This window comes from Triticum urartu, chromosome 5A, assembly GCF_056163025.1.
Source record: "Triticum urartu cultivar PI428250 chromosome 5A, HENAU_Tu73, whole genome shotgun sequence".
NCBI classification, from domain to species: Eukaryota; Viridiplantae; Streptophyta; class Magnoliopsida; order Poales; family Poaceae; genus Triticum; species Triticum urartu.
In genome coordinates this window covers 464,213,600-464,234,780 of record NC_141877.1, presented here as the reverse complement: position 1 = coordinate 464,234,780, position 21,181 = coordinate 464,213,600, and the positions used below count along the sequence as shown (strand labels likewise).

Genomic DNA, 21,181 nt, shown 5'->3' with positions numbered 1-21,181 from the left:
CATGTTGTTATTTTTTTTTAAGAGTACGCAAATTGTGTACCTTAGCTTTATAGAAGGAGAGAAATACAGCCATACAACTACCTTTATCTCTCGCTGCGAATAACGAGCGTAGCACAACTCCACACCCGACACAAACAAAGACAACCACACACGACTACACAACTACAACATACAAGACCCTACCTAAACCGAAAGCCTCACCGCGTCTCGACCGACACCGGTGAACACCGAAGAACAGCAACTCCAGCTTCCTTGGTAGAGCCAGCGACGACCGAACATAGCGCCAGAGAAGAACGATCCGGGCAGCGGTGCACGCCAAAGGAGCGCAACATAGGGCCTCTTATCTCCCAGCACGATGCTCCCAACAGAGGAACAACTTCAGAAGACGCCGCCATCGTGCCGATCCTACGAATCAAGGCTTTCGCCCCGGAGATGCTTGCCGGTACAAGGCAACGTGGAAAATGGCGCTACACTCGGCGACGCCTCCAGGAAGGGGAATGACACCCACGGGTGCCATCGACGCCGGTCCGACCAAGGCCGAACAGAATTTTCATCCGTAGCATTGCACATATCCACGCCTCCAAGAATCCGGCCAGCCTCGAAAGTTGTCTCGCACCGCCAACACCGCAGCCACTGCAGTCGAAGCCACAGGACACTGCCGAGGAAGCACGCCTCAAGCCACCACCTTCAATGCACTTGGAACCGCAGCAACCCCCAAGCAATGCAGGGACCAGATCCGTCGCGGTGGCCTTCACCCGCACCTAGGGACTGCCACACCGGTGGATCTGACCCGCACCATCAACCACACTTCGACGCCAACTTCACAGAGGCATCACCGCCGGCACCTCACACGTAGGTGGTCGGGCGCCCGCTGCTCGCCAGGGCCCTGCCTAGCCGAGCCTCGCAGCACCGCCGCCTCCATGGCTGCGCATGCGCTGCCGCCTCCGACGAAATCAGCGCACCACCCACATCCACCCTCCCGCTGCACCCTCGTACAGATCCAGGGGACCGCCGTCATGCTTCCCGCTGTGAACCCGCCTCCCGCAGCACCCGTCCGGAAGCCGCCCGACGCGCCAAATCTGGCCCGAGTAGCCACGGATCCGTGCAAGGGAGGCCGACCGGCCTGCCGACCCGACGCCGACCAAGAGCGCCACCATGGCACCACAGGCCGGATGAGGTTGCGCCGAGCCCAGCCGGGCCGCGCCGCGCCGCCCGGAGCAGGGCACCGCCATCCCCAGATGCCGCCAGCTCGCCCCGCACCACCCGGAGCAAGGCCACGCCACTCCGCCCCGACGAGAACCACTCGCGCGCGGCGCCTCGCCAGAGCCACCCCCGCCCGCCGCCGGCGCGCGACAACCACCCTAGCGAGAGGACCTCCGTGACAGATCTGGGTGTCCCGCACCGCCAGGAGCCTGGAGAGGAGGGGAGAAACCTCACCGCCGCCGACCCCCCCCCCCCCCCCGGGCTTTGCCCGGCGTCGTCCCTTTGGTGGCGGCGAGGGGGTGGGGAGGGGGGGACTGGCGGCGGCGCGATTTAGGGTTCCACCCGGGCCGCTCGCGGGAGCGGCACGGGGAACGGGGGTCACAAGCAAATGCTCTGATTCAAATGTGCATGTTTAAAGCATGTTTGTTATGAGCATGTTGGCGCAGTGTTGCTAACATGACATAATTAGACCCTCCGCTGGGGCAACGCCACTGCATAGCAGCGTCCTTTAAAGTTTAGTGACCAAACATCGTATTACTTCGAGCAATGTTCACGGATAAAAGGAACACTTTCATGAAAAGGAATTTTTCCACGAGTGCATGTGCATCTTTTATAGAACTCATCCATCATTTGAAAAATACTTGGTGGAGGTCTGAACTTCTATTGTACATTAAAAAAAAACCACATGATTCGAGCAGGGAGAAAATGATAAAGTTAAATAGGGTAGGTCATAGAGGCTCATTATCCAACCAGCGTTGAACCATGGCAAGACATTGCTTAGGTCGGTGTTCTATGGATACGTGGCCACCACCCTGCATAAGCAATTTAACCAACAATTATTGCAGTGTTACAGTTTCTTCTGTCCAATCATGTCTGCAACATTATATCACAGAATGAAAAATACAAGATATCGTACCTTTATTGTCGCAAATGTCATATAGTTGGCGTATGTGATTGTAAATCTACACCAAAGACAACACATGTGTTCCTTGTCAAGTAACCAAGACTGAAATGTCAACAAAGTAAACAGAAAAAAACATGTTTACTTTACCCTGCAGCTTGGCCATCAAGATGCCATGCTCTCCAATCATCGACTACGGAGAAGTTGAAGGATCTAATCCACGCATGCGTGCTCAAAAATGGTATCACAAGATCATGGTCTCCGCTGCACTTAGAGGTCGTGATTTCAAGACGTGTTGACCAAGTTTCAATCAGTACATGTAAAATACCAAGGATAATAAATACTCCACCTAAACACAAGCGCACGATAGCCCCTGCTTGTGAGGTTGAAATGGTACTTTATGCTGCTGGGGACCTCCGATGCGTATGGGATACTTTTCTTGCATCTTATGAACTCTCTGGTTGTTCCCTAAATGGATGCATTGTTTCAGTAATGATTGGACCATGTTACACAAAGGTTAGGGTGGTGCTCGATCGTCTACTCTTAATACAACTAGAAACTCCAATATGTCACGTAACATCATTTACTTCTATGGATCTGAATTGCAACCATGTGAAACGACTATGTTACTCAATTCTTGGATCATTTAGTCAATCTTGCAAACTGCATTGTGTCGAAAGGCCAGCTAAAGTAGCATTGTGATCTGGCGACAAAGAAAATCAAATATCTCATATGCTAGCTACCTGATCATGTATGCATATAGTTTTTTGGAATATGTATGGAGACTTAGTATAAAGGGGAAAACATGTCATATATGATTGGTTACCCGCTTCACCCCAAGAGCTTCTCTCGTGGAATCATCGTTCGCCCAAATATTACATAGGTAGTAACGGTATGACTACACATGAGAAGGCAAAATTCACATCATCAGAATGCAGAAAAGAAATTCATATCGAAATAAAAGTGAATCTTCTTTGAAATGATCACCCTAGGGAATAACTTACAAAACAATCTATGGTAGGTTGCTCGGGAGACGGATCACTTAGTTGAGTGTATTCTTCTGATAGAAATTTATGTGTTAACATACCCCTTATACAATTGACACCCAGGATTTGTGGCACATCAATTTCAGACACGAGCTGCAATTAAATACGAGGGACCAATATAATATACTCAAGTCAATGGCAGCTCGTATAAGTAATTTTGGAACCTAGTAGTAGTAATAGAAATCTTACATTTTGAAATGTGTTTAGCACCCTGACACACATTTTGTTTGTCGGTCTTATATAGCTTCCTTTACAATTCAAAATTGCAGCCTTTGAAAAAGGAAAAAAGGAAAATAGTGTTACCACTGCAACTTATGGATGCGCTTGAATGCGGATTTACCTCATATAGTTGATCGGATATAATCCCAACACCATGAGCATATGGTACTCTGAAATTGTCATCATAATCTGAGCCTGTAACAGGGTTGCCGACTACATAGCCCTATAAATAGTTGAATTAATGAACATAGCAAAGAACAAAAGGTTCACACTATTATTCATTACCATCACTTAGGGAAACCATTAGTTGCTTGAAGCCTAGTGAATTTACTTGCCTTGAGATTAATCCTGGGTTGCTTCCCCAGTTCGATTTCTGAAGCCAAAAGGAATATCATGTTAGAACTACTAGGAGATGAGGCCATGATCAATCACAAATAACTCCAAACTAGAATTGGAACATTTGATTATGCACTACATATCCCGATGATGTCCTACAAATTTTTATCTTAAGTTTTCTTTGCTGCAATTGGAATTACCAGATTATCATGTCCTTATTTATTTTAGAATCTGTATCCGGATTCCAGACCTACCTTGCGAAATGTGTTGTGCAATAATTGGAGACATCTTTCCAGCATATGAACTTCCTCCAACAAAGAAAGGATTGGATTGGTAGTGTGGGTGGTCGGTAAACCACTGCATCACATGCATTAGACGATAAGAGAATCACACACTTTTTTCTCAACTTCAACTGAAGTACATAGAGACATTGGTTTCACCTTGTTGAGAAATATTACGACATGCATAGAAAAGGAAAAATCCCCAATATCGTGATAACCTTTTACATCACGAGCGTACGAGAAACCAGTACCAACTGGTGAGTCCAACAAGATGATGCTTGCTGTCTGAAATTTTTGAATATAAGTTGCATGCTTGCTTGAATGGAGATGTTGAGAGGGACGTCATCAACGTTAAGATTAAATAATATCTCACCTTGGACCATGAATAGGGATTATAGGTCAACTGTGGCAAACTACCATTATACGGTGCCAACACAAATTTCATAGGACCTGCGGAGAAAATATCACTGACGTTATTAAAATAAAGTACGAATAAAGATCTACCTGGTGGCGAAAGCACTATGGAGGTGTTCGGTGGGATAAACTAGTTATTTTAGTAGAGCAAAACTGGGAAAACATGACATAGTGTTCTTCACTTTTTGAAAAGAAATTACAAGCTCGTTTTCAGCAAAAAATTGTCTGTGCATTCAGTCATCTAGAGTAGAGACTCGGAAAATGCCTTTCACTGTCTAAAACATGAAAGTTGTATGCATTTGTGCGTCTTGCTGGGTTGCTTTGTTCGCTTGGCCCTAGCCAAGAGTAAGAAGGACAAGAGAGATAATTCGGTCTCTGCATAATGAATTACGCTTTTCATCCTGTAATCTGACACCACATTATCAGGTTTGCAAATGATATCGGGCCCTTACGCTAATTGATACACCATTTTCTTCCCGTCTCTTTTTAGTTTTAGCTCAACCCCATGAGTAGATACTACCTGATGTGCAATTAGTTGTGCACTAAGTCCATGGAATTCAGCATTCCAAGATGTTCGCATATTTTCCAAATTTAGCTAGTAGATCATTTTGCATATTCAGTTTGTGGAGAGTTTGATCAGGTCAACTGCTCAACTGCTCCTACTAGCATGTAAAAAAATATACTTAGTGATCTAAACGCTCTTATATTTATTTATGGAGGGAGTATCCTGTAAAATTGACAGGCCCGTTAAAAGGCGAAAAACCTGATACATATTTTCATACTCCGATGATTTGCTCAGCTAGCTTCAAATTAGAGATTAATAAAAGGTGAACAACTTAATCTGATTCTGATGTACTCCAGTAGTAATTGACAGCAACGGCAGCCAGCTTCTAGCAAAGCTAGCTAGTAAACACAAGAGGAAGGGAGGACGATAAAGGGTCTCACCAACTTCGAAGAAAATCATGCCAGAGCAGAAGGGCCCACCCGTCATCCACAGGATCAGGGGGTCCGTTTCGGGGCTCCTCTCGGACTCCACGAAGTAGTAGAAGAGCTCCGCCCCCGTCTCCTCGTCCACGCCGACGTACCTGCAGAAGCGCACTTGAAGAAGAAGGAAGCTTGCAGGGAGAGGCAGAAGCTTTGCTTACCCGGTCTCCAGGTGGAACGGAAGGCGGCCATGGAAGCCGGGGAGATGGGTCACCACCGACGCCGAGCGCGAGAGCGGCAGAAGAAGCAGAACCAAGGGGACGACGAGACTCGGGAACGGCAAGGAAGCTTTACCCATGGTGTCCGACGGCTTCTCTCTTTCCCTTGTCTATCGTGGACCTTATACAGCTCGGGTTCGTCTGTGCAGTAGAATCCAACACCGAATTGAAAGGTTTTGGGTATCTAACTTATGGAGGTGGGTCATCAGAAAGCGACAAGTGATTCCAGCTACCATGGTAGGACAGGCAGGGCAGGTGATTACTGTTTGCTGATTACTCTCACACAGGCGGACAGGTTACCTACCATGATTATACTGTGACCAACTGAAGTTACGTGTGCTTGTCACGGGACGAGAAAGTTTGGGCGGACGCTATGCGCCGGTCGACCCAAAATTCGGCTAGTCGCCGCACGGCCGTTGGATCCGCGTCTGTATAGCCGTTGGATCCTTTTTCCCACCTCATCATTTTCTTCCCTTTCTCTTGCTGCTAGTCACACCGCACGCAGAAAGCACGCAAGAGCGCGTCCGCCCCAAGCCTCGCCACAGGCAGTCAGGCAAGATGCCGGCCGTACTCCGATGGTACCGCTCGACTTCCCCGGCTCGCTGCACCGCTAATGGCTCGCCGTCGTTGGTCGTGTGAAGGGCATCTCGTCGGCCGTAGTTCGCCATCTTGTCGATTTGCAGCTTGTCGCCTCGCCCGTCCAAGCACGCCGACACCCCTGTGCACCAAAACCGGCGTTGCACCGCTAATAATTATGTCTCGTCTAAGTATGGCGTCAGTGTGGCGTCCATAAAGAACAAGCCCACCACCGTGTCGTTGTTTGTTTGTTTGTTTGTGTCGATTGTCTGTCTACCGTAGTTTCTATCTCAAGTTCTCAACGCCCACGCCTAGCTAGCCGGCTAGCTCAGCCCAGATCAGAGAGGAATGTTGTTTTGTATGTTGTGGGCTGACGTGTTGGCAAATGCTGTTGTTGTGAAGCTTGGGAAAAAGGTACTAGATCTCAGGTGGCAAAAAAGATACCCCACAAAAAAAGGTGGCAACAAGCTGTTGCGTCTATTTCTCAACCAGCGCTTGCACTACTACTCCCTCTGTAAAGAAATATAAGAGTGTTTAGATCACTATTTGATCTAAATGCTTTTATATTTCTTTACAGAGAGAGTATCTCACAACATTATTTCCCATTTCCCCGCAGAAAAAAACATTATTTCCTGTTAGCACACCCACATCGCCACACATGGTCGTTCCACAAAACAAAAAGACTAAGAATAATCTTTTAGAACTTCTTTTAAATTTAATAGTATTTCAGAAAATATTCTAAATTTTTAAAATTCATGTAATATTTATAAAACATTAGAGATTATTTTAATAGAAAACCGACTGAAGTAAATAAAATATCTGATCGAAAATTAATAAGAAAAAAAGATACCAGGGGTTCACATGTTCTCGAGGACGGGTCTTCATTTACCTAGGTGGGCCCATTTACTCAGGTGCAGGCCGGGGAAGGTGAGCATTTGCTCGCCTCCCATCTTGTACAGTGCAGTGCATTCGCCACTCTTTTCATAATGTCATGTCCAATAATCTGTCCTATTCCGCATACTGGCTGCGATAAACAGAGAATGAAGAGATATTTGGAAACGTAATGTACCAAGCAAGATCGAGAACTTTGTGTGGAGGCTGGCAAGGAATTCTATCCCGATGGAAGATATGTGCAATCACAGAAATATGTCGGACACAAATATTTGCCCAATCTGCAGAAGTGTCGAGGGCAGTTGGCGACACACCCTGATAGATTGTAACATGTCAAAATGCATCCGGACTCTACTTGATGAAGACTTAGTGGAACTTTGGTTTCATGCAAGTCTCCTGATGCTAGAATTTGGATCATGCAGATGAAAGATTCTATGAGAAATGAAGAGTTTATCATGCTAGTGGTGACACTTTGGTCGATGTGGTGGGTCGGGAGGAAAGCAATTCATGAGAAGATTTTCTAGTCCCCGATGTCAACACTGACTTCTATTCAAAATTATCTGAAGGACCTCTCTTTGATCTCTAGCAAGAAGCAGAAGACCCCATCGGCTGTAGTGGTAAATCAAGGAAGAAGGAAGAACTGGACTCCACCAGCGGTGGACTTTCACAAAATCCATGTGGATGCTGCGGTCCATGGGGATGATTATAAGGGAGCGTTGGTGACCATTTGTTGTGATCATGAAGGTCGATATGTGGGAGCGTCGGCGATGGTGATGCATGGGATGTTAGACCCGGAAGTTCTGGAGTGCTTACCTGTGAGAGAAGCATGTGCCTTAGCACGTGATCTACAAATACGTAAGTTACATGTGGTTACCAACTGTATTTCCACTGTCAATCACCTGCGGTCAAACTACAAAGGGGCAAGCTCTATGATCATCGATGATATTAAATCAAGCATCGAGGACTTGAAAGAGAAGGGTTCTTGGAAACAAGCACACTTTTTCTTTCGAATTAGCGTAGTTTGAAAGAGAAGGGTTCTTGGATCTGATAGTCAGAGAATGGGCTAAAGGTTCGGGAGGGAGGTCGAATGTTGAGAGATGGCAAAACAAGATAAGGCATCTAAGGTGTTTCTTACGTGGATGAGCCCAACATTTAAGTGGGATATATAAGGTTGAAAAGGAAAGGCTCCTTTTACTTATTCAATCCCTAGATTTAAAAGCCGAGTCCTCCATTCTAGATACCATGGAGTTGGAAACTAAAGTGGACGCGATGATGCGACTGAAAGAACTTCTTCAAGAGAAGGAATTGAAGTGGGCACTGCGAGCTAAAGTTCGCAAAATCGTCCAAGGGGATGATAACACTCAATTCTTCCACATGATTGCGAATGGCAAACATCGAAAGAAGAGAATTTTTCAACTCGAGCAAGATGAGGGGACGATTTTAGGACAGGAAAACTTAAAACTATACATCACCAACTACTATAAGCAGCTGGCTGGACCTCCCGAGGATAATTTCGTATCCTTGGATGAGTCCAGGGTTGAGGATGTGCCTCAACTTGCAGCGGATGAGAACGATATTTTGACCGCCCTATTTTCGGAGAAAGAAGTGTTTGAAAATTTCACAAATGAAGAATAATAAATCTTCAGGGCCGAATGGTTTTTCGGCGGAGTTTTATAAGAAGTGTTGGCACATTATTAAGGATGACTTGCTCCCGTTGTTCCATGATTTATTTTGTGGACAGTTGCAGCTATTTCACTTGAATTACGAAACAATTACTTTGCTTCCTAAGAAAACAGAGGCAGTGCGGATTGAACAGTTCAGGCCGATATGTCTTCTTAATGTCAGCTTTAAAATTTTCACCAAGGTTGGGACAAATAGGCTTACGCAGATTGCGCATGCTGTGTGCAGCCTTCTCAAACTGCTTTCATGCCGGACAGTAACATCTTAGAAGGGGTTGTGGTCCTGCATGAAACGCTCCATGAAATCCACACGAAAAAACTAGATGGGATGGTTTTCAAAGTGGATTTTGAAAAAGCGTACGATAAGGTGAAATGGTCATTCCTTCAGCAGGCATTGCGTATGAAAGGATTCGATCAGTCCTGGAGAAACCCGGTATATTCTTTCACGCAAAAAGGGAGTGTTGAAATCAAAGTGAATGATGACATAGGTCATTACTTCAAGACACACAACGGCCTGAGGCAAGGGGACCCGATGTCACCGATTCTTTTCAACATAGTGGATGACATGTTGACAATCCTAATAGGAAGGGCTAAGGATGACGGCCAGATAGGTGGCCTCGTTTCGCATTTAGTGGACGGCGGAGTGTCGATCCTACAGTATGTTGATGATACTATCATCTTCATGGGGCATGATTTGGCAAAAGCAAGGAACATGAAGCTTGTGTTATGTTTGTTCGAACAACTATCAGGGTTAAAGATTAACTTCCATAAAAGTGAATTGTTCTGCTTTGGAAGAGCTAAAGATGAACAAGAAGCTTACAAACAATTTTTCGGGTGCGAATTGGGGTCTTTACCCTTCACGTATTTGGGTATACCAATCCACCATCGCAAGCTTTCTAACAAAGAATGAAAGTGCATTGAGAATCGATTTGAAAAAAAAACTAAGCTGCTGGAAGGGCAAGCTTATGTCATATGGTAGCCGACTAATTCTCATTAATTCGGTACTCACGAGTATGCTATGTTTCTCTTGTCCTTTTTTGAGGTACCAGTTGGAGTCCGGAAAAGGCTAGATTTCTATCAACCGCGCTTCTTCCGGTAGAGTGATGAATTAAAACGAAAATACAGACTCGCTAAATGGGATATCATTTGTAGACCGAAAGACCAAGGGGGTCTCGGCATTGAAAACTTAGAGGTGAAGAACAGATGTCTACTCAGCAAGTGGCTGTATAAGCTATCTATAGAGACGAACGCCACGTGGGCCCAAATTCTGCAGAACAAGTACCTTCATTCCAAAACACTATACCAGGTGACGGTGGGGCCGACTGATTCGCCTTTTTGAAAAGGACTGATGAGAGTGAAATCCGTCTTTTTCAACAGGACAAAATTTGTAGTTGGAAATGGTACTACCACGAGATTCTGGGAGGATACATGGCTAGGAGAGACGCCCCTTGCACTCCAATATCCTTCTCTCTATAATATTGTGCAGCGAAGAGACGCTTACGTTGTCACAATATTATAGTCCAATCCTCTGAATATTTAATTTAGGAGGACGCTAGCGGGAAACCGTTAGGAAGATTGGATCCATCTTGTGAGAAGATTGATGAATGTTCACCTTTCTCAACAGTCCGATCAGTTGCGCTGGAAGCTTACAAAGAATAGAGAGTTTTCGATTAAATCCATGTATTTGGATGTCATCAACTCTAGGTCTATTCCTCGTTCGAAACATGTTTGAAAAATCAAAGTGCCTTTAAAAATCAAAGTGTTTATGTGACACGATCTACAAGATGTAGTTTCTGTGATAGGGACGAATCCATCAAACACCTCTTTTCTTGACTGCCCATTGATGTGGCGGTCAGTCCACTTAGCATTTAATATTACTCCTCCGAATACCATCAACACGTTATTTGGGATGTGGTTAGATGGGATAGATTCCGAAATAGCGAGACATATCCGTGTAGGAGTATGTGCTTTATTATGGGCAGTCTGAAACTGCAGAAACGATATGGTTTTTAACAGAACAACAAAAATTCATTTCTTGCAGGTTATCTTTCGGGCCACTACGCTGATCCGTATGTGGTCGCTACTCACTCCGACGAAGGTCAGTGAGCGTTTGGTTACTGGATCTATCCGATGGGAGACGGTAGCACAGCATATTTTCAACCGGTTTGGATAGGGTCATGTAATAGGATAGATGTTTAGTTTTCTATCTTATCTTTTTGTCTGTCGGTTGTGGACATCCTGTTATTTTGCTGTTGCTCGTTGTGGGCTTCTATATTTTTGAGACCTGAAGACTTTTGTTGAACCTTTTGCTTATCAATAATGTGGTCGTATGCATCATTTTGATGCAGCGGCCAGGGCCTGACCCTCTTTTCTAAAAAAAGGGTATTGAGGACTTTGAGAAGGCCAAGGTGCAGCATGAATCTAGAGATTCGAATTTAGAAGCTCACTATTTAGCTAAAGCTACATTATGTTTAGACTTGCGGCACCACATGTGACGGTTGAATCCCCCTAATATTGCTGGTATCCTAGCTACTGTTTTGCTTTAATAATTAACTGGTGATACCCCTCAAAAAAAATCTTGTAGCGCGCTGACTAAGATATGTGTATAGCTGACATATAGCGAGCTATTCTATTAAAAAAAACCTATAGCGAGCAGTAAGTCCGGCGCAACATAGTAATGCATGTGACGCTCGTTTAATTCGCTCACTCGGTGGATTATTTCGTTTCTTTCTCCAGTTTTTTGTCTCTAATTTTACTTATATTTTGAAATATTTTAAATATGCAATCTATATATATATAAAAATATACTTTTATTTAATTTTTCCAAATGTTCATGTAAACATAATAATTTGCTTACGCAATCCGAAAACTGTTCATACCATTCAAAAATATTCGTGACATAAAAAAATGCTCAAGACAGTATCATAAATTCTTCATGAAATGTAAAAATCGTTTGCATAATTTGAAAAACAATACCATTCAGAAAAAAATGTTCAGACATTCAAATATATGTTCATGACACTCTTGAAAAATTACAACATAAGTTTAGAAAATGTTAACCAACATGCATTTGAACATGTTCAATAGGTATTCAAAAAAATGTTGAACGCATATTTAGAAAATGTTTGACATGTATCTGAAAAATATTTAACATGTGATTGAAAAATGTATGATGAGTATTTGTACAAAATATCATCGTGTATTTTAAGAGGAAAAAAATAGGAAACACAAAAGGTGAAAGGAATAGAAAACTGGAAAGAAGGACAAAAATAGAAGTGAAAAAACAAATAGCAAAAGAAAAACTCATAAAAAATAAAAAGTATAAACTAGTAAAAAACATAGAAAAAGAAAGGGAAAACTGTTAGAACCTTTAAAACCCGCTAGCACCATTGCACCCTTCCCGTTCTTGGGTCGTGGACTCTTTATAAAATCGTGAGAGGCGGGTGCTTCTTCGATCTAACAGTAAAAGAGACATAACCTTGGAGCTCCTACTCCGCATTTCCTAAACGACGCCCATTGCGCCCGTTACAGGCAAGGGTGCAAACGGGCGCACACCCCTCCCTGCTTCATGGGCCGGCCTTTTTACTTTTTTTATTCGTTTCCTGTTAATTTCCAAAAAAAATAGGTGACACGGCACGATTCGAACTCAAGACCCGCTTCATGGCCGGCCCATTTTTATATTTTTTATTTGTTTTCTGTTAGTTTCCAAGAAAAGTGCAACCAGACGATTTAAACTCAAGACCTCTTCCTTCCCGATTAAGACAGTAACCACTTGTACTTCATCATTGGTCGTGACAACTTTTTGCGTTTTCACCCTCTTATTCTTTATTCAATCCACGGAAGCCGTTTTTTATTCTTCCGGTCCAGTTTTTGGTTGCTTTTTATTCCCTTTTTCTTTTCTTTGCTTTTACTGTTTATTTTTTTCAAAAACCGGTGAACTTTTTTAATTAACTGAATTTTTTTCAAAATAAATAACTTTTTTCTAATTTGGTAAACTTTTTTAGAAATTCAATGATTTTTTCTAAATATGATGAGCTTTTTTCTAATTTGAAGAACTTTTTTTAAAATTGGTGAACTTTTGGTAAAATTCCATGCACTTTCTCAAATCCAATGAACTTTTTTTCTATATTGTGAACTTTTTAGAAGTTTGTAAACATTTTTTTCAAAATCCATGAACTTTTTGAATTCACAATTTATGTAATCTTTTGCGATACTTTTCTCTTTTCAAATGTCAGTTCTTCATATATTTTTGCAAGCCCACAAAACATTTTTCAAAGTTTACTAAAAAAATCTTTTTCTGATTTTACTATTAATCAGGGAGCATTTGAGCTTGGGAGTAGATACTCGGCTCCCCTTAGGTCCCCAATATTCATCGCCGGGATTTGCCCCATAATATTGGCATGTGGGCTAGGAGGTCCCGCGTAATATGCAGCTGCTCGCATACGGCTCATCACGAAACCAAGATATAGGAACATCACGTGTTTGATGTTTCCAAAGAACAGAAAGAGTGAGAACTTCATGTTAGGCGGGAGCCGAGTGTCAACCCTGGCCCAGTCAAACTCTTCTTGCCCGTTAATTAGCACGAGAACCATGCCTTGCCTATAGCTAGATGATAGCTTCTCTTGTCTAAAGGACTACTTATCTGGCATAGCAATTGGGCCACCCCATTTATATTTTTTTCGATCGCTTGCACGGGACGTTCGCAAATGAGCGATGGTTTCGCTGGTTCGAATCCATTTTATTTTCTCCTGAATTTGTGTTTAGACTTCGCTTTTTTGGTTTTTTCATCCTTTTTTTTTACTTTTTTGTTGATTTTCTTTGTTTCTTTCTCGGTTTTCATTTTTTTGTTTCTTTCTCGGTTTCTATTGTTTTTTTTTCTTTTCTACCTTGTCGATTTTCACCAGATTCTTTATTTTTACATGTTTTTTCTTGTCTTTCTTTTTCTTTGTTTCATTCGGTTTTCTTTTTATACTTTCTCCATTTTTGTTGGTATTTTTTCCTTTCTTCCATTTTTTGTTATTTCTTAGTTCTTATCAGTCTTAAAAAAAACCGGTTCCATTTTTTCTTGGTTTCTTCATGGGTTTTGTTGGTTTTCTTTGGGTTTCCAGTTTTCATCGCTTTTGAGGTATTTATTCTGTTTCTTTCTTTCATTTCTTTGAATTTGACCATTTTTCTTTATGTTTTCTTTTTTCATGAACACATGACTATAATTTTGATACACATTTGTACACTTTACGTATACATCAGAAAACATTTTTATACAGGTGTTTATCTTTTTCAAATACATGATTAATATTTAAAAAATATGTTTTGCTGGCTATTGTATTCATACGCATTCTACAATTTTTATATATATCGGCAAAACTTTCTAATACATGTCTACCGTTATTAAAATGTATGATTAGCATTTTTCTATGGACGGTCAATATTTTTAAAATTTATATCTTTATATTACGAAATTTTAGTGCACATTTTTTATTTTTTGTATACACCATAACATTTTTTAACACACGTCTGACATTTTTAAAATAGATGACATTTTCAAATATTTGTGTTTGTAGACATATGTTTTGATACACATTGTATATTTTCGTATACATGCGGAACTTTTTTTACACATTTATCAATTTGAAATATATGATTACATTTTTTATACACAGTTAACCTTTAATAAAAATATTTATGTTCAATTTTTTCACTACATGGTCTACATTTTAGGTATACACCTGGAATATTAAACATTTTTGGTATTTTTTATGTTCAATTTTTAATACATGTTAAACATTTTTAAGTAGATGAGTAATTGTTTTGAGAAACATATATTTTTGTATGTCTGCTTTTCTTTACACATTATTCATATTTTTTATAAATGAGTAGCATTTTTTATACTTGTTTAACATATTACATATAAATGATTAACTTTTTTAAACTTATTTTCTATTTATGTCTACTTTTTCCCAGATATATTGTACATTTTTTGTATATATTGGTAATGTGTTTTCTATACATATTTTTTTAACACGGTAAGGGGGCACACACGCATACCCTACCCCTATGAGCAGTTCCGAAAGACTGAGACGACACATTATCTTGAGATTTTACGAAGTTATGATAGGTGCCTCGTTATCAACGGGAACGTCTCCTCCCACTGAAATCACATCGCCGAAAATTCTGAAATATACTGAGAATAAATGTGAGCATCAGGACTTGAACCCTGGTGGGCTGTATACCACTGTCCTCATAACGATCCAACCACGGGTTGGTTAGCTTCTATACACAATTATTATTGCTCACATGCATGCTTAATATTTTTCTAAAATGCACGTAAAGTGTATTTTGTAATATGTAACTTTAGAATATTGGGAGGTATAAATGAAAGTAAAAAGTAAATAAATAAATGAGGCAGTGGCTTGTCCAGTATGGCGCTTGCTTTAGGCGAGGTTAACGTGAAACTCGCCTCGAGCAAGGTACAGGTGCACCCATTAATTAGGGGAGCTCCTATTTCGTGCGCAACGACAAAATGCACACGCATCGCTCCCAGGTGCGAACTTTCGTCGGTCGAGGTGGGGCCAGAGCTCCCCTGTTTTTGTTTATTTTTCTTTTCTATTCGTTTGCTTCGTTAAAAAAGTTCAGGATTTTAAAAAGAAGGTTTTGAATGTCAAAAAGTTCACGAATTCGAAATAAATTGTGAACGAGTATTGTACTGAATAACTTTTGAATTTTTTATGAACAAAATTGAATTTTATGAAATTTTCCGAATTTAATAAACAATTTTTGAATTTCAGGAACAAATTTTGGATTTGATGTGTGTTTTTCAGAAATTCATGAACAATTAATTTAATTTGATTAGAAAATTAAATGAATATTATTTGAATTGGATGAACATATGTTGAATTTGGTGAAGAAATTTTGAATTTGATGAACATTATTTAGATCTAATGATCATTTAAAATTTATGAAGATTTTTGAATTTGATGGAAAAAACGAACATGAATTTTTTTAAAATATACGTGAATTCAGAAAAAAAAAATCACGAGTTCAAGCAATGTTCAATAACATGAAAAAAATGTTCATTAAATCGAATATTATTCGTGAATTGTAAAAGGTGTTCGTGGATTGAAGAAATGTTCACAAAATTTCAGAAAAATGTTCTTGAAATTTTAAAATAAAAAAAGGAAAGATGGAAAAAAGAGAGCAAAAAAGAGAAATAAAACAAGACCAGGCGAAAAAAATAAAAGAAAAAGGAAAACGGTTCAGGGAAGAGGTAGCCCATTGGGAGGGTATGCGCTGGGTGGCTATCCAGAAAACGTGCGCCAAATAGGAATCGCGGTTAGCTAGTTAGGCGGGAACTAAAGCTCATTCTCGCCTAACCACGGGGACGAAATGTTGCTAGCGCGCGTCGTGGTCGCCGGAGGGTTCGGTCGTAGCTTGGGCCAATCTCCTCGTATGCAAAACAGCACGTCAAGCTCAACCAGGACCTACGCGCACTACGACGTAGCGTGTTTCTCCGAGAAGCCACATGCGCCGCACAGACAGACAGCTGCGGTGTAGTCCAGTATTGCTTGATGTGCAAGCGTTCCGTGCAAACGGCGCAATGCAAAGCTAGTCACTGTCACTGTCGAAGCTTCTTCAGTTCTTCCTGCCGTTGTTTTCCTGATCTCCTCCAGCTCCAAATCTGCAAGGCCAACGCATGACCTGAGCGAGCACCCATGGCTTAGCCCCCTGCCCCCTGCCGCATCACACACAGACACATCAGTACATAGGCAATCTGATAAGCAATTGCCTGATTCTTTAATTTGGAGATTTTGTTCAGTCTAATACATCCAGCGATCAATCTTGATAGTGAAGTGGTGATAATAGCCTGATGATTTGATCTTATGCAAATTGCAATATAGGTAGTCATAGGCAAGGAAAATCAGACTCAAAGAAGAATTGATTTGGTCTTTAAAAGAAAAAGAGATGACATAAAGTAGAGAAAGAGTGGAAGACCATGTAGTGCCCTTGTTTGAATTGGAACAACAACAGCCTGAACGTACGTATCTTCTAGCTCAATCTTGTGAACGTATCCTTATGATTCATAATTTGAAAAAAAAAAGTGTGCTCTCCTTTAGTCCGACACGCCCAACTTTTTCTTTCAAGCTCCGCCACTGACTATGTTTGCCATATATTGTCACATTATTTTTCCCACACTTGTCTAACTTGAGTTGCTCAAATTGTTAGTCACACTTTGCCACACTTGGGAGGGTAGGCGCTGGGTGGCTATCCAGTAAACACGCGCCAAATAGGAATCGCAGTTAGCTAGTTAGGCGGAAACTAAGGGGTTGTTTCGATTGTGACTATGTTTGTCATATATTGTCACGTTATTTTTGCCACACTTGTCTAACTTGAGTTGCTCAAATTGTTAGTCACACTTTGACTTGCCTAAGAGAATCTTGCCACACTTTTTATGTCTATAATATAATACGTGGGGTTCACTTCTCATAAAAAAATTCTTGCCTTAAATGTGGCTAGAACCAAACACTCATCTAACTTGGTCAAACTTATCTAAAATGAGACGTGGTAAAGTGTGGCAAAATATGACTAGAAATCAAACATTTTAAATACATGTCTAACATTTTTAAAATAGATGATAAATAATTTTTTCAAATATTTGTGTTTGTAGACTTATGCTTTGATACACATTGTATATTTTCGTATACATCTGGAACTTTTTTTTACACATTTTTCAATTTGAAATATATGATTGACATTTTTTTATACACAATCAACCTTTAAAAATATTATTTATATTCACTTTAATCACTACACAGTCTACATTTTTGGTATAAACCTGGAATATTAAAGATTTTTGGTATTTTTTATGTTCAATTTTTAATACATGTTAAACATTTTTAAGTAGATGAGTAATTGTTTTTAAAAACATATATTTTTGTATGTCTACTTTTCTTTACACATTATACATATTTTTTATACATGAGTAACATTTTTTATGCTTGTTTAACGTATTACAAATAAATGATTAACATTTTCTAAAACTTATTTTCTATTTATTTCTACTATTTCCCATACAGATTGTACATTTTTTGTATATATTGGTAATGTTTTTTCTGTACACATTTTTTTTCTGAACACAGTACGGACCCATATGGACGCACACACGCATACCCTACCCCTACGAGCACCTTCGTAAGACTGAGCCGACACATTATCTTGAGATTTACGAAATCACCGTAGGCATCTCGTTGTCGACAGAAACGTCTTCTACCACTGAAAGCGCATCGCAGGAAATTCTGAAATAAACCCAGGATAAATGCGAGCACCAAGACTTGAACCCTGGTGGGCTTGAGTATACCACTGTCCTCCTAACAACCATCCAACCACGTGTTGGTTAGCTTCTATACACATTTATTGTTGTTCAAATGCATGATTAATATTTTTTTTCTAAAATGTACTACGTAAAGTGTATTTTGTAATATGTAAATTTAGAATATTGGGAGGTATAAATGGAAGTAAAAAAAATTGAGGCAGTGGCTTGCCCAGTATGGCACTTGCTTTAGGCGAGGTTAACGTGAAACTCGCGTTGATCGAGGTATAGGTGCACCCATTAATTAGGGGAGCTCCCATTTCGTGCAGCGACAAAATGCACACGCCTCGCTCCCAGGTGCGAACTTTGGTCGATCGAGGTGGGGCCGGAGCTCCCCTGTTTTTGTTTAATTTTCTTTTCTATTCTTTTGCTTTGTTAAAAAAGTTCTGGATTTTAAAAAGAAGGTTTTGAATCTCAAAAAGCTCACGAATTAAAAACAAATTGTGAGGTTAAATTATATTCAAAAAATTCAAAAAACATTCATTATTTCATAAAATGGAAAAAGGTATTTTAGTGAACAACTTATGAAAAAATTTGAATTTGATGAAATTTTTCCGAATTTAATGAGCAAATTTTGAATTTCAGGAACAATTTTCGGATTGGATGAACATTTTTAAATGTGATAACCATATTTTATAATTCGTGAACAATTACTTTAATTTGATAAAAAATTAAATGAATATTAATTGAATTGGATGAACATATGTTGAATTTGGTGAAGAAATTTTGAATTTGATGAACATTATTTGGATCTAATGATCATTTAAAAAAATATGAAGATTTTTGAATTTGATGAAAAGAATGATCATGGGTTTTAAAAAATATACGTGAATTCAGAAAAAAAAATCATGAGTTCAAGCAATGTTCAATAACATGAGAAACAAATATTCATTAAATCGAGTATTGTTCATGAATTGTAAAAAGTGTATGTGGATTGAAAGACTGTTCACAAAGTTTCAGAAAAATGTTCTTGAAATTTTAAAACAAAAAAAGGAAAGAAGGAAGAAAAGAGCATAAAAGAAAAGGAAATAAAAACCAGGCGAAAAAAAAGAAAGAAAAAAAAGGTTCAGGGAAGAGGTAGCCCATTGGGAGGGTAGGCGCTGTGTGGCTATCCAGAAGACGCGCGCCAAATAGGAATCGCAGTTAGCTAGTTAGGTGGAAACTAAGGGGCCGTTTGGATTGTGACTATGTTTGCCATATATTGTCACATTACACTTGTCTAACTTGAGTTGCTTAAATTGTTAGTCACACTTTGACTTATCTACGAGAATCTTGCCACATTTTTTATGTCTATGATACGTGGGGTTCACTTCTCATTAAAAATTCTTGCCTTAAATGTGGCTAGAACCAAACACTCATCTAATTTGGTCAAACTTATCTAAAATGAGACGTGGTAAAGTGTGGCAAAATATGACTAGAAATCAAACAGCCCCTAAAGCTCGTTCTCGCCTAACCACGGGGACGAACTGTTGCTAGCGCGCGCAGCGGCGCACGTCGTGGTCGCCGGAGGGCGATCGGTCGTGGCTTGGGCCAATCTCGTCGTGAGCAAAACAGCACGTCAAGCTCAAGCAGGGCCTACGCGCGCTACGACGTGGCGTGTTTCTCCGAGAAGCCACATGCGCCGCACAGACGGACAGCTGCGGTGTAGTCCAGTATTGCTTAACGTGCATGCGTTCCGTGCAAACGGCGCAATGCAAAGCTAGTCACTGTCACTGTCGAAGCTTCTTCAGTTCTTCCCACACAGACACAGTACTAGCTAGCAATTGTTTTATCTCTGCTGCTTTGCGTTGCGCGCGCTCATCTGTAGCAGAGTATACAAGCACATCTCCGACTCACATAATCGTCTGTAGCACAGCATAAGCTACAGTACTACTCATGATATGATCCCTCGTTCCCTCCTTGAGTTTAGCGTAAGCTACCTGCAAGCTCTCATGCAATGCAACCATACGGGCCGCGCTGCAAGCCAGCCGATCGATGGTTGGAGACAAAATCCCGAGTCGCATAGGCATAGTGCTCCCGCTGAACCAAAGTAGCTAGGTGGGGCGTCCTACTCCTACACGTACTTGCCAAAGTGCCAAGTGCTGAGCACACGTGTGGCAATCTGTGGCATGCCCCGGCTAGGCAAAGCAGCTAGCTACTCCTAGATCGTACTCCTGATGTCCTACTACATGCTGATGGCTAGCTAGCCGGTGCGGTTTCCTTTCCCGAAGAGCGGAAGAAGCGCACGCAGCAGAGCTTTAGACAAGTCTAGTCAAATAATTGCATGCAGCATGCCGCGTTGCCAAACAACTAAAAGCATGCATGCATGCACCACTTGACCCGTGGATGGATGATCCTCAAAAAAAAAAAAAGACCCGTGGATGGATCCACGACGAGATGAAACAACTCATCGTGCACACTATTACTATTACTATTGGGACGAAAACGACCGATGCCTGGTCTCCTGGCCTCCTGGGTCGAGCATATGTACGCATTCACTCGGGCTCGGGGCCGTTGCGAGTTAGGGCGATGGATACCATGCATCTTTCCCTGTCGCCGTTGACCAACTACCAATGCATTGCATGCATGTGGTCGTGTTCGTTCTTGGCCACACCTTCTACTGGTGCAACTTCCCTTGCCGGGCTGGGAGAGAAAAGTAGGTTTTGCGCGCCCGGCCGTGGCCATCTCTCTGCCTCGCGACGTGCGTGCATGATCGGTGGTGCTCCCTAGTGGCTTGTACGTACCCTTGTCCCTGGCCATGCTTACTACCTAGCCAGCACAGCACATGTGTCTAATTTTTTCGTTGCTTTAGCCACTCTTTATGCAATGGTGTTTTAGTCACTACTATGAATTTTCTGCTATTTTAAGAAAATGGTTTTGTATTTGTGACAAAAAATTAGTAGTTTTAGTCACTATTTTATATATTGGTGTAATTTCAGTCACTTCTATGAAATTCAATCGTTTTTATTGCAATTGTTTTTTTAGTTGCACTTACTCGTACAATTATAACTTTTTGTGCAATCGTACTTTTACCTTTTCTGTATTTTTGTCTACATCTGTTATGTGGTTGCCCCTTTTTAGTTGCAGTGT

The 21,181-nt window shown here is 41.1% G+C and overlaps 1 protein-coding gene across 2 annotated transcripts; it reads right to left on the bottom strand.

Moving 5' to 3' along the window:
* Positions 1–1,758: 1,758 nt before the first annotated feature.
* LOC125509695 (serine carboxypeptidase-like 2) lies at positions 1,759–5,767 on the bottom strand. Of its 2 annotated transcripts, XM_048674719.2 has the most exons (14): positions 5,546–5,766; positions 5,346–5,485; positions 4,360–4,436; positions 4,146–4,271; positions 3,960–4,062; positions 3,705–3,742; positions 3,491–3,592; positions 3,340–3,420; positions 3,109–3,243; positions 2,931–3,002; positions 2,454–2,572; positions 2,255–2,368; positions 2,120–2,165; positions 1,759–2,015 (listed from the first exon to the last, which is right to left on the bottom strand). In XM_048674719.2, the coding sequence occupies exons 1-14, from the start codon at positions 5,680–5,682 to the stop codon at positions 1,932–1,934; spliced, it is 1,374 nt and encodes a 457-aa protein (XP_048530676.1). In that variant the 5' UTR covers positions 5,683–5,766; the 3' UTR covers positions 1,759–1,931. The 2 variants fall into 2 exon arrangements, with proteins under 2 accessions (XP_048530676.1, XP_048530677.1); XM_048674720.2 differs by lacking the exons at positions 3,109–3,243; positions 3,340–3,420 and having other exon boundaries at positions 5,546–5,767.
* Positions 5,768–21,181: the final 15,414 nt, after the last annotated feature.

Excerpts from the sequence above, each read along its gene's own strand:
- LOC125509695 (XM_048674719.2), bottom strand. The coding sequence starts at position 5,682 with ATGGGTAAAGCTTCCTTGCCGTTCCCGAGTCTCGTCGTCCCCTTGGTT. Across the intron at positions 3,593-3,704 it reads AACCCAGGATTAATCTCAAG|GGCTATGTAGTCGGCAACCC; the intron begins GCAAGTAAATTC and ends AACTATTTATAG. Across the intron at positions 2,016-2,119 it reads TGACATTTGCGACAATAAAG|GGTGGTGGCCACGTATCCAT; the intron begins GTACGATATCTT and ends TTGCTTATGCAG.